Source organism: Indicator indicator, chromosome 5, assembly GCF_027791375.1.
Source record: "Indicator indicator isolate 239-I01 chromosome 5, UM_Iind_1.1, whole genome shotgun sequence".
Taxonomy (NCBI): domain Eukaryota; kingdom Metazoa; phylum Chordata; class Aves; order Piciformes; family Indicatoridae; genus Indicator; species Indicator indicator.
In genome coordinates, this window is record NC_072014.1 from 17,685,554 (window position 1) to 17,703,398 (window position 17,845).

The window sequence follows — 17,845 nt, forward strand, 5'->3', positions numbered from 1 at the left end:
CTAACTTTGCTCTCTGGAAATGTACAGGATTCCAAAAAAGTTCTTTGTAAATTTACCTTTGTAAAACCTCCTTTTTTACCATATTTTTATCATTCTTGAAGGAGGGCATTCTAACTCTGCCAGATTATTAACTGTTCCCTTGCTAGCAGCTATCCTCAGTCAAAGATTTAGGTGGTTAACATTGTGCACTGCTAGGCTTTGCTTGAGTTACTCTGTCCAGTTTATCTTAATCTGTCTTCTATATTAGGTAATATGACATCGTATTGCTTGCTAATTCTGATCTGATCCTACAATAAGCATTTTTGATGTTACAATATTCGCTACTTTGCTCAGTTCTGTCTTCAAGTGGCAGAATTGACACTACATTTTGTGCGGAAGATATGGTGGGCTCTGGAACTGGTAATGATTTTTATTCTTAAATTCTTTACTCTTTTACTCTTCCCAGCATCATGAAAGGAATGGAGCAAATTAGCTGGTAGTAAAACACAATTTGCTTTAGTCCTTATAAACTCCAAAAGGTTATAGTTCGTGTCCAATGGACTGTAACACCCCACAAATGGGAACCTGCATGCGGGTTTGGCAGAGTCAGGTGGTACGATTCTAGTGACATGTGAGCGCAAGGGAATACAACTTGTAACTTTTACAAGTGAAGTTATTTCATGACACAGTTACAGATATTTCTTCTTGAGAAAGAAGAAGCTGGAGAACATAAGTTCCAGAAGCTTACTTAAGAAGTAAACTTAAGATAGTGTACCCTTTTTTTTTTTTTAAGTTATTCCCTCATCATGGAGGAGGAAGATGAGATGATATGAAGACTACTGCTTTTTGTCCAAGATGCTTAGAAGGTGCAGCTTCAACAAAGCTCCTTCCTCAAAGGCTCATTGTTTTGATTGTCCTGTAGTCACAAGAGATGCAGAGTGATAGCTTGAATTTTAGGCAGCTTACTTTTTTTTTTTTTTTTTCCCTTGGGTCATTTTAGGACTTTCGAATAAATTTGCTTGCTATTCTTCAAAGTGTGTTTAAAAGCTACCAGGTAGAAATTATTACAAACATTTGGAAAACAATGTGTGACATGTCACTACACTGACATGTAAAACTTGTTTACTTCTTTAAATGCTTGAGCTAGAATGCCTTTCCTTCTCCTTTTATTCTTTTTGAGATTCTTTTTATGTGTGATTTTTATGGCTATGAATACAAGCTTGACACATTTCAAGCTGGCTAGTTCTTTGTTCCAAGAAGTTGTTGTTTGTAAGGAGCTTTCAGCTTCAAAGATCTTGCATCCTCTTCCAACTGTTTTTATGGTTGCAGGTTGCATATTTCACCCCCCCCCCCCTACTGTTTCACGTCAGTGAAGTGCGAAGCAAGATCTGGTGTGCTTGTTACACTGGACAAAACTACTTCTTTTCCTGGTAGGGAGTTCAACTTTTTCAAGAGTAATTTTTACATCAGATTGCCAGTCATTGCATGTCATCATAATTTTAATTTCTTTTCCTTTAGACAACATCAGTATTAATGTATGGTGGCGTTATGCAGTTTGAGAGGATTTGGGCAATAGCAGCTTCACTACTGCAAGGTTAGTTACAAGGATATTCTGAAGAAGAGGATAGCATAAGCTAAAAGGAAAAAAATAGTGGGGAAAGGGTATGGAGTTGTAAACCGTTCCATGTTATCACTTGACTGTGGGAGTCAAACCTCTTCATGGAAATCTTCAGGTCACTGATGATTTCTGAGGATCTGAGAAAGCTGAGAATTACAGTCCACTGTGGCAGCCTTGTTGAAGCCCTACTGCTGAAGCTGGACTTAATGTGTTTTTTCCTCCTTATAGGCTAAAGAATCAGAGATGTTCTGAAGGTCTCACATGGAATGTTCAGCCAAGAAATTGTGTTCTCTCATATGCTTTCTGTTTTGTTGTATTCTGAGCAGTTGTAGTGGTTTGAAACACACTAATATTCCCCAGTATCAGAAATCATGAATAACTTGTAACAAGCTTGTAACTTGTCCTTGAAGCTAACTGGGTTTCTTGTGTTGGTTTTGTTTTTGGTTTGGTTTTGGTTTTTTGTTTTTTGGAAGTGGAGAAACCAGGGTACTTTTTGGTCTGTACAAGTGCTTTTTTGTATTGACTCTAGCAATTAGGGCTGGTGAAAAGCTAAATTCCTTAGCCTTGAGTAGGTCTAAGACTTACCCTGAATAAGGCCTGGCCCTTTTTTGTGGTCTGTGATTAAGCAGTGTAGATCTCAGGAGATGAGAAAATCTTTTTAATACTCTCTGAATAGAGAAGTACAGCTTCTTTAGGGACTGAGATTTTCAAATGCATATAGTGTGTCACAGGAGATACCTGAAGGAAAGAATATGACTGTGAAAACTTCTTGGTAGGCAGCTTGTGAAAGTGTCCAACTTTTAACTGGGCAAGAATTTGTGGTATGCTGTGTGTAGTAATACCACTTGTTAGTGTATGTGGTTGCTTCTGAATGATCTAGGAGATATGTGTTCAGATCATGTGTGTTCAGGTCATTAAAGGATGTTTCCAGGTCTAGAGACTTTTGAGGGGTTTGTGACGTGTGTTTTGGTTTTTTCTTTGTTTCTGGTGGATTTTTCGTGTGTGTGTGTTGGTTGGTTGGTTTGTTCGTTTGTTTGTTTGTTTTGTTAGGTATTCACTTGGGTAATGCTTATACTTGTACTGGGCAAAAAGAGAGAGCAGGTCTCTAGCATGCTGCTTTTCTTTTTGCTCTCTTCAAGTATACAGGAATGACATAATTAAATGTCAGAACATACTGCCTGAAAGTTTGTGACTTCCACCCAGTGGCCTCCATTTTCTTTCTTTAGGTTACTTCATAGTAGATGGAGCAGAGAGAGGAAGAGAAGGGAAGAAATCTGTGAAGAAAATCCCTAGAATTTTCTGTCTTTCTGCCCAAACTGGACTAGAAATTTTCACATATGTGCAGTCTCTTCTCATTCACCCTAGGGTGTTTCCAGTGGCGACATCTTGAAAAGCTTTTTATCAGTACAGGTAGAAGGAAACCATAGTTCTGGGACTGAACTCCATTTAAATATGAACAGAAAAGGAGGGTTTTTTTTTAATCAGCAAAACATGCTTAAATGGAACATGGAGTGAATAAAGAGGTGAGGAAGTTCTTTAGGCTTTAGAGTGGCACATCTGGATAAAGAGTCACAGAAATCACTTCATCAAGAGAAAGCAGACTAGTTGGAAAGAATGGAAGGTTATTTTTAGGAACTGCAATTAATGTATTGTTGCCAGCTTTGTTCATGGTACTGTTGAAGCCTGGTATGTCTCCAGTAAAGATTCTGAATAGTAAAAATCCATCCTCTCTATTGAGTAATCGCTGCAGTGACCTCTTTTTAAGAAAACATGAATAGCACTTGGCACCTCTGTACCCAGGTTACTTCTGAAAGTAACATTCAAGCTTTTCAGTCACTTTGGCTGGTGATCAGGGCCCAGACTATGAGATAAAAAACAAAGCTGAAACACCAGAGGTTCATTTGAATCATTATGTAAACATCCTCATTTTTTGTAGACATGATTTTAAAGAATCCTCATAAAGTGGTGTAGTTCTGGATTTTTGTTCATAAGTATTGACAGAAATGAGGAAAAATCTGGCAGAAACAAGTGAAAATAGTGTGAAATGCTTGCTCATTTTAATATTTTCTCCTCTCTAACATGTATTTCTCTTTTGATGCAAAAATATCTCCTCTTTTTTTCTTCTGTTTTGCTCCTTCCTCAAAACAAACAACACAAATTACTTTATTTTACAAATTATTTTGTATGATCTTTATTGGGAAAAAAAAATGAGTTGACACTGTTCTTCTAATTGTATATTAGACTTCTACTCTGTAACTTAACTATTATTGCATGGTACCTGTGCCATTGGTATCCTTCTGGAGGTGATGTTTCTCAACTGGACAATTAATGAAGCTTAAAATCCAGATCAATATAGTAATAATTTACCAGCAGCTAATGAAGTCTGTAATCTAGTTATGCTTTGTAAGGAAGTACCCATGAATATCTGAGTGACAAGGCTATTTATTTTAAATATTTTATGAATTCCTAGATTTTGAAAGATTTTTGTTGCAAATAATCAGCTTTAGTACTTGAATTGTTTCATATTGGTCACTAATATTATTCAGTTAAGAGGCAGAAACAGCCTATTGCTTCATAAGTGTATCAGGATACTCGCTGGCGAAGAAGTGATAAAAATGAGAAAAGCATAACTTTTGGATTAGTTTGAAATGTGTATCCAAACCATTAAGTAATTATGGAAAAAAAATCCTTGAACTAGCAGCATAATTTCACATGTGATTTGCTAAGTATAGCTATATACTTTTAGTTTTTAATTTATAAACAGATCCTTAAACATTTTTCAGTTTGACAAGCTTTTATCCAAAACTGTCATGTTGTTCACAACATGATATTTATTCATTGATCCATCCCAAGTTTATTGGAATCTTCTGAGAAATGGGACAAACAGAATGAATTATTGCAGGAATGCATAAAAAGGTTCCAGGGATTTCCATGCTTTGGAAGTGCTCTGCAACCTAAACTTGTAGCTTCCCCTCCCACTCTTCCATACGTATGCTCACTAGTTTGAAAGGTGTTAGTGGGCTTGGCAGGAAAGGGGAGAGAATTGGATTAGAAATTTAGTGTGATGTACCAATTAACTCAAGAAGCAAATTAAAACTGAAAGAGCAGAAGGCATTGCGGTCATCCTGATGTGTAAAATGAAACAATGTGGCTGAAGTCAGAATGTTCCAGACTTCTCAAGGCCAACTACATGCACTTTATCTGACTTAAGTGATGATTAATCATGCACCTAAGGTTAAACATTTGTGTAAGTGTTCACTAGTTGGTCCGTACTGTTTGTGAACAGGAGTTGGAACTGGAGCAGAAGAAAATATAACTTCTGGCCATTGAAAATTCCACCTTAAAAGCAGTTACATTAAATAAAGATGAAAAGTAGTATGTTTTTGAGGACAGGTCCAAACAAATGCTACTTGAGATGATGTGTGCAGGATTTTGATTATTTATTTTTGTTTTGGTTTTGTACTGCTTTTGATGTTCTGGATGCTATAGTTTGATCAGTTCTCTTGTCTCCCTGCCTGCAGAAAGTGAAGCTACTGAGAGGTGTGCAGTGCTGCGGTACTGTGCCCCAGAATGCAGGGCAATGCTGAAGCATTCCAGGGGTTTGCTCCCATTTATTGTACTTGGAAACTGGAAGTGAAGTTGATCGCAGCTGAAGAGGCAAATGAGACTGTGAATTCTGTGGTGTTTTGGGTTTTATAAAACATTCTTTACATCTAGGAATCCTCCTGGCAAATACTTGTTTTGAGGAAGTGCATGATTAATGAGAAAAAGTCTGAAGAAATGCACAAACATTTTAATTTTTTAAGTATTTGTGTTGCTTTATATTTTTTATAGGAAGAGAGTATTATTTGAATCAATGTGACGTGCTTCACATTTTTTCATTGTCTTGTGTAGTCCAATGTTTGCAGCTAGAAATGATACATACTACAGCATATCAAAATAGCAGTTTGTAGTAGGTTGTCAAGTGGTGGTAATCTGCAATAGAACTGATGTGCTACTGTAAATACACTTATCCTGAAATTGAAATCTCTTTACTCACTGTATTATTTTCCAGGACATCTATTGCACAGACATGTTGTTTATTGCCTGCCTTTAATAGAGTTCTAGGGTCAGTAGGAATTGTATTGCAAACTCAAGGTTTCAGATGTTACATAGGTGTTACAAGCAGTACCAGTGCAGACACACAGTGGAGGACTCTTTAAGGAACCATGGTCTTGTAGAAAGTCTTTTTTTTTTTTTAACTCCCCTTTTGATTTTGTTCTTGAATGTTAATAGAACATGACCATGCTATTGTGGTGTGGAGCAGTCAGCTGCCAGAATGAAGTCTGAAGGGACATCTACCAATTAACTGAAAATAATGAGAAAAATCTTCTTGTTACGCTAATCAAAGTGAACTTGTTATCAAGAAATTTGAAAGTCAACAGATTTGAAAGTCAACAAATTTGTAAGCCATGTATGGTCTAGCCTGACTCTTCTGGTATAAACAAAATTGGAATCAGTGCATCTGCTTAGGCTCATAGACTGTGAGGACCAAAGGAATCAGCAAGCTTTATCTCCTGTACACCACCAGACAAAATAATCTCAAACATTAATTCCTTCAGCAGAAGAAATTGCCTTTTCTAATGTGCTAGGGCTTGCTATTAAGTCCAATAAATCTGCAATTGAACCAGAAAAGATTATTTAGAGACACATCCCAGTTCAATTTAAGGACTCCAGAATGTGATGAATTTATTTGTTAAACTCTTGAATTGTTTAAATAACTCCTTACCTCTGCAGTTAAGAACCACGTCTTGCCAATTTGAATTTTCTAATTATGAGGTGCCTTTTCTTCCCTGTTATTAAAGTACTCCTATTATTAGGTACATTCCTCTTTTGAAATAGCAAGGAAGCTTGATTTAAAGTCCAGCACTGTTTGCATTGTGTGCAATTACAAGCACAGATGTAACATCTGAAAAGAGCATGTATTACCTTTTTTCTTTCATTATCATGGTTCGCATCGATGGTCTCAGTGATTCTCCAGTGACTCAGGATGACAACTTTGCCTCCAAGCTAGTCGGCCGTCGGGTCCTGGTTTTTACAATCTGCACAACATATTCTTACTGGTAACAAGTACTGTTTCACCCAGAACTGAGTTCATAAAGCTGTCTTTATTAGCACAAATACCAATACATATCAAGATTTTTCAGGACTTTTACTGCCTTTTCCTCTTCCCCAGTTAATTTTTTAGCTGTCAAGATCAAGATTTTCTTGCTGAGAACTTGTGGAAGGACACAATTTCCAAGTTGTATCCCTTGCTTATGATATGCTCTGCTTTTTTTCCTCTTCTGTAGAGTCTGGCCTCTGTTTATAAAACTGTATGTAAAATAGTGACAGGCAGCTGTGCAGCAATTCTATGTCCACTTCTTGATACCACCCAGGATTCGTAGTGATCTTTAACACTCGAAGTTATTTTTAATTCATTCTTTGTTGTTGTTTTGAATGTTTGTTTTTGGCTATTTGTTTGGTTTTGTTCTTTTTTCATTTTGGTTTATTTGTTTTGTGGGGTTTGTTTTTTATGTTTGGTTTTTTACTTTCTGTGAAGCTTAGTAACAATGTGGGAATCAGGGTGGTATAATTTTAGTCTGATTTCCTTTATATGTTTATCATCTCACCTAATTTTCTTGGCATTGGTTTCAAAGACTGTTACCTAAAGCATACGTTCAGTGAAGAGGCAGAAAACAGGGAATATAGAATCTTCTCCCTATTTCCTAGCCAACTGGTAAAGGCACTGTATATATGATCTACTTGGCAGATGTTTTCTCACAGTTCTACCTGAAGTTTTGGAACTAAGAATGTCTGTAATCTAACCATGTAAATAATGTTGTCATTTATCTTTTTTTTTTGGTACAGTGGTACTAGTACTTGACAGGCATTCTCATTAGTCATTGTCTTTTTCCCACTTCATTAGAATTGACTAGAGACAATGTCATACAGTGTTATATTCAGACTGCTATCCTAGGGATGTCTTTATCTCCTTTGGAACGTGTCCTCAGCACCTACATCCATCAATGCACAAAAATGCCTTTCTGTAGTTTGTGGTAAGTGTGGAAGCACTGTGTAAGCATTCAAATTTATTTAGGTGACTAATTCCTTCCTATTTTACCTAAGGTAAAATGCTTACTTTAGTAGTACAAACTGCTTGGCAAGATGTCACTGTTAACAGGCTTACCTTTAAACCTGTGACTGTCTCATACCTTGCAAGCCAGTATTCAGGATTTCTGACTCCAAAGACTGTGCTGCCAGAATATGGCTTCCCCCCCGCCCCCAATAAACTTTATTCCGCAGAGGAGGGAGTGAAAATGCTCTATAAGTGAAAATGCTCTATAAGTGTTGCTTGGAATTTATTTCTACAATTTCTCGCAAGCTTGGCTTTTATCTAAGCTCTTTTCACTTTCCTGTCAGGATGACTTCTAATCCATATGTGTACCTGTATTCAGGATTTTGAGAATGCTGTCCATGAGTAAAGGAAAAAATATGTGGCAACTGAAAAAAAAAACAGTGTAGTTTGAATTAAAAAGGAAGTTGTTTTGTAGCAGTAGCTAAAGTGGAAAACTAAAACAGAAGTAGAGTTCTGCTCTTCTGTACATCACTGATGTCTTTGAAGGTTGGTCACTCTTGAATTGATGAGTTTTTTTCCTGCTGTCTAAATCCTTCCTCTATTTAAGAAGTTACTTTAGAGAGGGTACTGGTTTTTCTGAAACATCTTCTTACACTCTTGTAGTCTAAATTGAGATCTTATGTAGTCAGACGGTGGTAGTATTTTCTCCCCTTCTCTTTCAGTGTCAGAGTTCATAACTGAATTTTTCTCAACAGTAAAAATGTGATGTGCTTTCCTGTGACTTATATTTTTCCTCTTTTGTCTTCCATCAGCCACATGTACATCTGAGGCTTCTGATCTTTGGATGCAACTACGGTTAAGTTTTTACTACAAATGTGCCATTTACTGGAGCAAAAGGCCCATCAGCAAATATTTATTAATGTTATCTTCTCCCAAACACATTTGCATAGTAATTTCTTGCTAGATTACTCTGCTTGTGGTTGTCAAATCTGCACTGTTGTCAGCCTCACCATAGGGTATGAAAATTTTAATAAGAATTGAAGAGCTTAATAAAATGCCTTTAGAAAAAAAAAAATTGATATAATGAATTATAATGGGAAATAGCTACCTGCCAATGAATGTCCAACAGGGGAGTCTTAGAGATGTAGGTACTGCATGCCTTGATTTCAAGATGAAAAAGTCATCTAATTGTTCAGTATAGACTTATAGCAAAAACAAAAACAAAAGAACCCGACCTTTAAACATGGGTTTAGATTGCACTATGATTTTTTGTTGTCACATGTAAAACAAATCATCAGCCTTGTCGTGGCATAGGACTAGTCCTGATCATCTTTATAAATGAGGGGTGTGTTGCTGAGAGCTTGTTGTCTTTTATATTAGTTAACTGAATGGTTATTTGTGTTGCATATGTCTGAAGATCCACAGTTTTATTATGTTAGATTTGTACAGAATTATGGGAAAGACTTATGCCCCAAATTTTAGAATCTACTTCAAAATATAATGGATGACGATAGTAGAATAAATTGGAAGAAGAGAGTTATCTAGGAAAAAAAAAACCCTCTCTGCTAAAGTCAAATGATTTTCCTCATGTTACTCAAGAAAGTGAATGTTTGTTCTGGTAGCACTTTATTATGTTATAGTAGAAAAATAGCTAATGTATTAACAAGAATTAGCAGAAGGGCTTCCTGAAAATTTAATCTATTTTGCTGCATAATAAATTCATGTGTTCCTGTAGGACAGTCTTTGGCTTGGCAGGGTTGGGTTTTGGGGTTTTCGTTTGTTTTTCCTTGAATGGACTAAACACAGTGTAGCTGATATGTTAATGATCCAACTATAAAAATTTGGTAGTTTTTTCATATGCAAACTGCTAGTAGTTTCTTTATATGCTTAGCAAGTGAAACTCAGTCATGAGGGCATCTGCTTTTGAAAAGGAAGAATGAATTAATAAACCACCTTCAACAAATGAGTACACAGGAACAGGCTACAAAGAATGAGATAGGAAGAGGTCAGAGACCAGGCACAAGCCCAGGTTTTCAGCAACCCAATTCCAGGTCCTCAGTGTTAAATGAGCGTTACGCTTGTTGAGTCTTAAACTTCTGTTATATTTCAGTAGAATTGGAGGGTTTTAACTTGTGTTTGTAAGCTGCTCACCATAATCAGTGTCCTTGTACACTGTTTGTTCATTCTTTTCATCTGTGAAATACTGTTAAATACTGTTAGCCTGGAGAAGAGGAGGCTCAGGGGAGACCTCATTGCTGTCTACAACTACCTGAAGGGAGGTTGTAGCCAGGAGGGAGTTGGTCTCTTCTCCCAGGCAACCAGCATCAGAACAAGAGGACATAGTCTCAAGCTGTGCCAGGGGAGGTTTAGGCTGGAGGTGAGGAGAAAGTTCTTCACAGAGAGAGTGGTTGGCCATTGGAATGTGCTGCCCAGGGAGGTGGTGGAGTCACCATCCCTGGAGGTGTTCAAGAGAGGATTGGACGTGGCACTTGGTGCCATGGTTTAGATAGTCATGAGGTTTAGGGTGACAGGTTGGATTCGATGATCTTTGAGGTCTCTTCCAACCTTCTTGATTCTATGATTCTATTTTTTGATCCGGAGATGTTGGGATAGTGTTAAATATTTGGCCAATATATCACTGATAAATAGAATGGAAATATCTCTGAGAGACTGTCAAGGAATTTGGAATGACCGCTGACAGGGCTACATGGGACATCAGGTATGGCACAGTAATTTCTACATAGTAGCAGGATATTTCAAGTTTGGCAGGTATTTCTCCATGCTGAAGGGGGAAATTTAATTTCTTAGTCATGAGTATCTGTTGCATTAATTCTATTTTCAGAGGTTACTTTGATAATTGAATGGGACAATGCTGGGTAAAGGAAATGTAGCTTTGTTAAAATGTTTTCTGACATGTGCAACTAAACTATTTCCGAAACATTAATTGTAAAAATGTAAATTGTAAAAAAATGGCTTTATGCATGTCAAATTTGTGAGCAAAAGCTTGCACATTCATTTTTCAGTGCTGCATGAACAAAGAAAAGACATAGAATCATAGAATGTTAGGGTTGGAAGGGATCTCCAGAGGTCATCTAGTCCAACCTCCCTGAAAAAGCAGGATCACCTGGGGCAGGCCACACAGGAATGCTTTCAAGTGGGTTTTGGAAATCTGCAGAGAAGGGGACTCCCCATCTTCCTGGGCAACCTCTTCCAGTGCTCTGTCACCCTCACAGTAAAGAAGTTTCTCTCATGTTGAGGTAGAACTTCCTGTGTTACACCAGCTTCTTGTGTGTCTTGTTGCTGGACACCACCAAAAAGAGACCATCATCTTCATCTTGACACCTACCCCTCAAATGTTTATAGACATGTGGCTGTCAATGGGTCCATGTCTAAGTGGAGTCCCTCAAGGATCAGTACTGGCACCAGTCTTGTTCAACATCTTTGTCAGTGACATGGACAATGGCATTGAGTGCACCCTCAGCAAGTTTGCTGACAACACCAAGCTGTGTGGTGCAGCAGACACGCTGGAGGGAAGGGATGGCATCCAGAGGGACCTTGACAGGCTGGAGAGGTGGGCACAAGCTAACTTCATGAGGTTCAACAAGACCAAGTGCAAGGTCCTGCGTCTGGGTCGAGGCAATCCCAAGCACAAATCCAGGCTGGGCAGTGACTGGCTGGAGAGCAGCCCTGAGGAGAGGGACTTGGAGGTGCTGGTGGACGATAAGCTCAACATGAGCTGTCAATGTGCACTTGCAGCCCAGAAAGCCAACCAGATCCTGGGCTGCATCAAGAGAAGCATGGCCAACAGGTCAAGGGAGGTGATTGTCCCCCTCTACTCCACTCTGGTGAGACCCCACCTGGAGTACTGCATCCACTTCTGGAGCCCCTATTACAAGACAGTTATGGATGTGCTGGGCAGTGTCCAGAGCAAGGCCACAAGGATGATCAGGTGGCTGGAGCTCCTCTACTATAAGGACAGGCTTGGGAGAGTTGGGGTTCAGTTTGAAGAAGAGAAGGCTCTGAGGAGACCTCATTGTGGCCTTCCAGTATCTGAAGGGGACCTACAAGAAAGCTGGTGAGCGACTTTTTAGGGTAGTGATAGGTCTAAGGGGAATGGATGCAAGCTAGAGGAGGGTAGATTATATTAGATGTTAGGAAGAAGTTATTCACCATAAGGGTGGTGAGACACTGGAACAGGTTGCCCAGGGAGGTGGTGGAAGTCCCGTCTCTGGAAGTTTTTAAGGCCAGGTTGGATGTGGCTCTGGGCAATCTGATCTAGTGGAATGATGTAGTGGAACCCCATGGCAGGGTGTTTGGAACTAGATGATCCTTGAGGTCCCTTCCAAACCTGACAATTTTGTGATTCTGTGACATTCTGTCCCCTCTCAGCCTTCTCTTCTCCAGATTAAATACCCCTTGTTCTCTCAGTCTTTCTTCGTAGGAGAGATGTTCAAGTCCCTCAATCATCCTTGTAGGTTTTTGTTGGATTCTCCAGTAGATCCCTGTCTCTCTTGAATCGGTGAGCCCAGAACTGGATACACCTGGAAAAAATCTGACTTAATAGCTTTAAATTACTTGGAGATCCTTAAATGAAAGGTTTTACAGAAATAAACTGATTGTGATTTTTATTTTACCATTATGGAACTCTCTTTATCTTAAAGTACTTCCTTGGACAGAATAAGCTTTAGGGTTTTTTTTGTTTTCACATGACTTACCTGGTTTTATATTAAGTAGTCCTACTTATGGAAAATATAAATGACTTCCTTTGGTAGTGAGCATTTGGAGTGATCTGCCGCAGTGCTTCAGGAAACATGCTGCTTGCAGGAACAGGGCTCACATTCCCATCTGCTGGAAAAGTAGGAACATCAGCTGGAGTCATTAACATTGTTGTCTTTAGGGGTGCCTGCCTGCTTTCCCAGAATGGGAAACTGAAGGCAGTAAATAGTGCAATAAAATATTTTACAGGTAATAAATCTCCTACACCAAAAGAAAATAAGGTCTGAGCAAGTAGAAGAAAACAGTTCTTTCAAATGTTTAATGATTAAGATTATATATAAAGGGCAGAGATAAACACTGCTATTTTTATAGGAGGTGGTAAAGACTATATCACAGGAAACTCCTAAAATGCTTTTTACCATTCCAGTAATGAGAAAAACAGAAAAGGGAAGTAAGTCCTAAGCAATGTCTGAAAGTGAAACCACTTAAAGTATGTGAATGTAACACAAGGAAATACCTGAATGCAAGAACATATCCCAAGGACATATTCAAATTAACAGAATACACAATTATAGAACTGAAAAATAAAAAAAAATCAAGTTCTACATGCAGTTTTAGGCCTTAAATCAGTTCCACATGCCCATACTTCTTCATAACTGGGACTTCAAGGATAAAGAAATTGTTAAAATGGTTGCCCAAGCATGATTGGATTTTCCAGAATGGTTTGATTATTAGTCTTTTTTCTAAAGAGGTAAATCAGTAATATTTCAATTTGCAGTCCTTTATAGAAATGCATATGCTCATATGTAGTATACATACATCTAGAACTAAAAAAATAACTAATGGTAATTTCAGAGTACAAAACTAAGGTGCATGGAGAAGTGCTATACTAGTCATCTAAGCAGTGATAGATGATTTCAGTGAATTGCAATTAATCTGGAGTTGCTTTCATGAGAGCATAAATTGTATAAATTCTTATTTCAGTTTATTTCCTGTTACAGGGCTACAGAATCTACCAGGAGCAGAAAAGACATACTAGTTGAAGTCACTGAGAGATATGCAATACATGAATGTCTTTCATAAAATATTGAGACAGCTTAATTACAGCCTTTAAAAAATATGACAAACTTTGTATAACATTAAGCACTCTGGAGGTACATCTGGAATTACTTGGAAAGTTAAAAGTTTGGGTCTTTGGCAAACTCAAATAATGATGTTTCTCTAGGGTAACCTCAAAATTAACCAGATCTTTTTTTGCAATTTTCTGTTGTAACCATAAATAAAACTACAATTTTATTTACCAACTGAGAAGTTGGTAGTTGCTAGTTCTTTCCGGTTGTTGACATGTAAGCTAAACAGATGTGCATAAAATGATAATCTGTTGTGTTTATGACATGGCGTCCTCCTTATCATTGTCATACCAAATGCCCTTAGATTTACTTTGAGATGTTGTGAGCATTTTGTGTGCGTGCAGGTCTTCCTTTGCATAGGAGGAAACTGCAAGGAAGTTTTTATGAAGCAAAGGCATAAAGGTATAAAAAGTTTCCTGCGTGATCTGCTCTAGGTAATTCCACTGTGGCTGGGGAGTTGGACTAGATGATCTTTCAAGGTCCTTTCCAACCCCTAATGTTCTTTGATTCTGTGATATTTTAGTGTGTGTGATGTAGGGGGGATTTGAGTGTCCATGTCTTGTGCTTGTGGCATTGAATCTGAGTTGTGGTCTGGTGGAGTTTTTTCAGCTCAGTCATCTTTATGGCCCCTATGAACTGTTGAAGTCACTTCCACTTGGGTCAGTTGAGAATGATGATTTGACTGTGGTTGTCAGAATCTTGGAGAAGGTTCAGGCTCCTATATACCATTTAGGAAAACTGCTTCTAGACAGCATTCCTTGTGAACAAAGATGACTTCATCTGAGAGAGTATATATTGCTGAGCACTTCAAGTGGTGCCTTTATACTCTGAAAGACTAAGATGATCTTCAGCTGCATTTGTAAAGTCAGTGCCTGCCTTCTTGTTTAATACGTTAGATAAATGCTTTTTCGAATCTTTGCAAGAGATTGTGTAGCTTCTTGCCTTATGTGAAACGGCCTGTGTATAGATAACTCTGTTTATAACATGTTGTCAAATAAAATGCGCATCTCTGTCCACTGCCATGAGTGGAACTTTGTCTAGACTGTTTTGAATAGGTATTTTAACGTACTGCATAGTTCACAGAAACAAACTGGGGGGTTGGTTTGTTTTTATTTTGTGTGTGTCTTTTCCAAATGTAGCATTTAAGGTCTATATTGCTTAAAAGAGAAGCTAAGTAGGCTGATTCACATCCTTGGTAGGTCTTGTCATCTATTCCTGAAATGTTTTTACTGATATTTTAAGCTTAGGTTGCTGATGGCTGTTTAAGGGCATGCATGTGATTATCAGACTGTGGTGACATTGCTGGCACTTAGTCAATTTATAGGGAGTGCCACCATTCTATGTTTATTAAAGTTGAACTGCTCTTGTTTACATAGATTGTATTTTGGTCTTGCCCTGATGAATTGCCTCCAGATATTAACTGTCCCTCAATTATCTTCTCATCTTAAACTGTCCCTCAGTTATCTTCTCATCTTAACAACTGATCAAAGGAGAATTAACACTTGTAAAATTAAACGTGTGGTAAAGTGTTCCAGTGTAGCTGTGATCGAGTTGACCCTTCATGAAATCCAAGCTGAACCAATCCATGTTTATCATACGAAAGTTTTGCAAAGACTTAAGCTTTTACACAAGAACAAATGTTAGATTATGTTGACTGTCATAATTAATTAGTTTCTAAATTCTGTCTAATGTAGGGTTGCAAATCCAAGTGTCTCAAATCTGAAATTCTGTGTTTCAGCCTCTGAGATTTCTGAGAGATTTGTACGATTTTATGTTGTCAAGCTGCTTGTTACTGAGCACACTTCTCAGAGGATTTCTGTGTGGCACTTGCCTTATCCAGTAATCCTGAAACAGTTTCCACTTCAGAAACGTGTTCCTGGTTTCCCCCTTTGAGATGGTGAAGAGCTTGAAACTTCTGCTTTAGCCAGGTTGGACTGTCTTCAAACAGAGGTGAAAAACATTAATTTATCTTAGTGTATGAATATTAAATTGGCAGAAAGCTGTATAATGTGAAATCAGACATTGTAGATGACTTGGGTGTTGACTTCTGAGTTGCTATCTATATTGATCTGTGATAGACTATGGTAACTACTAGTATGATAATCTTACCAGATAAATGTGATATCACAGGGCATGCTGGCTTACAGTCTTGTGTTTAAAAAAAACTGTGTTTCTTGCATGGTAATCAGATCCTCTATCCATCCGTTAAAGTGCAATGCACTTTTTTGATTGTTTTGTTGTTCTTTGGTTTTGTTTTTTTTTTTCTAAAAACTATACTTCAGATTGTTGTTGAGACAAAAAAAAAGGAATTCACTGAAAACTTTTTGAAGATTCATATCTGCAATATGGATATTAAAATTAGGGAGACCATGAAAATTCAAGATAAAATTGTATGATAGCTTGTCCAATGCATAACAGCTTAATGGTAGAACAAAGCAGTATACATTTGGGTTTCAGCAAGGACTTATCTAGCAAGGTGTTGATTTGCAATCCAACAGAGCACTTGGGAGCCTAACTTTAAAGTTTTTGAAGATTTGTGATTAAACATCAGTTTGTCTTCAGTGACTCAAAGGCAGTAAAACTAGTGCACTGTCTTGTACTCTGAAGCCTCCCCACTGGTATCACAGTATCACAGTATTTCAGAGGCTGGAAGGGACTTCAAGAAATCATCAGGTCCAAACCCCCTGCCAAAGCAGGATCACTTAGGGTAGTCTGCACAGGAATTCATCCAGGTGGCTTTTGAATGTCTCCAGTGAAAGAGACGCCACAACCTCCCTGGGCAGCTTGTTCCAGTGCTCTATCACCCTCACTGTAAAGAAGTTTCTCCTCATGTTGAAGTGAAATCTTCTATGTTCAAGTTTGAACCCGTTGTTCCTTGTCTTATTACTGTGAACCACCAAAAAGAGCCTGGGCCCATCCACTTGACACCCACCCCTCAGATATTTATACACATCAATGAGATCATCTCTTCTCAAGACTAAATAGCCCCAGAAGTCTCAGTCTCTCTTTGTAGGGGACATGAAATACCCAATGGTACTGGATACCACTGGGGTTGCAGGTCAGAGCAACATCAAACAGTAATGCAGGTTTTGTGAGTGAAGTTTGATACTCCAGCTTTTATAAGTAAATCCTCAGTAAGATGTGGAAAATTTGTTGTGTTCAATCTGGACTGCTTGGAATTGGTGTAAATTTGTTCAGATTGTTGCACCCACATCAGTCAGCTAATTCTCTTGATTTGTGTGCAGTTTTATGGGTTTACTGCTTCGATAGACTCTTTATGTGTTTTTGAATAAGGCTCTGATGTGATTTATTGAAACGTGATGCCATTAAAGACTATATGAAGAGGTATTGATATGATTAAGCTCTACCCAGTTGATGGAAAATGACTTTTAATGAGCTTCTAGACTATTTTCATTGACTGAAGTTATTTAAATAAAGGCTAAAGCAGAAGATTTAATTTCTACAACGGCACAGAATATTTTGGATTTTTAAAACTTAGTAAAGCTTGTATTAGTGTGTTCAAATATATTGGCAGTACTGCTCAAATTCAGATGGTGTTTTATCTCTTCTTTAGGTATGTACAATTTTTGAAATTAGGTGATAAAGCCAACGAGTTTTATCACCCAGTGATCTTATAAACCTAAGGATTTATTTATTCTAGCTGTATCCAGTCTTATTGCATTGAATAATTTCAAAAGAAAGAATGGCACTTCACTTTGCCTTCTACTGAAATAAGTGTTAGGTCTGCTCTGAATTGCTGTGAAGTATGCAATATTGCCACATGCTTCTTTTGTCATTGGACCAAAAACTACCTACCTACTGTGTGAGAAGCTTTATTTGCACACTTTATAGAATATTTCCTAGTAATCCCTTTTTCTCAATATGTAGCATTCACATTCACATGCCTTTCTTAGAGTAACAGCTTTTTTTCCACCCTTCCTTTGAACCCAGAACATTCATAAGGCTTTGAATGCTTACAATACTAGGTGCACATTTTGAGGGGCAATGTTTGCACGATTTACGATCATGTTACTGAAATTTAACTCATTAATTCTGTAAGATTTATGTAGTTAATATGTAGCTGATTAGAATTACATAGCATTTAGAAACCTTCTTTGCTCTTATTCCTAAAAAAAATCTAGAACACATTAATCCAGAGTAATGAAAGGAGACCTAAAAGGTTCTGTGTAATATTAATCTACTTAATTATCATGTTTGGGGTACAAATATTAATAGAATATTTTGATTAATTTACCGTATTTACAACTCCAAGACTGAGAGTTTCAGAAATTGTAGGTTATCCAT

The 17,845-nt window shown here is 37.7% G+C and overlaps 1 protein-coding gene across 3 annotated transcripts in view; it reads left to right on the top strand.

Moving 5' to 3' along the window:
- ZNF385B (zinc finger protein 385B) overlaps window positions 1-17,845 on the top strand; it is a 132,166-nt gene that overhangs the window by 13,514 nt on the left and 100,807 nt on the right. For 2 of the 3 annotated variants that reach the window (XM_054381115.1, XM_054381116.1), the window contains exon 3: window positions 9,719-9,752. The exons of the other annotated variant lie outside the window; for it this stretch is intronic. In XM_054381115.1, the coding sequence (XP_054237090.1) occupies window positions 9,719-9,752 (34 nt within the window). The remainder of the gene's footprint in view (window positions 1-9,718; window positions 9,753-17,845) is intronic. 3 annotated transcript variants of the gene reach the window in all.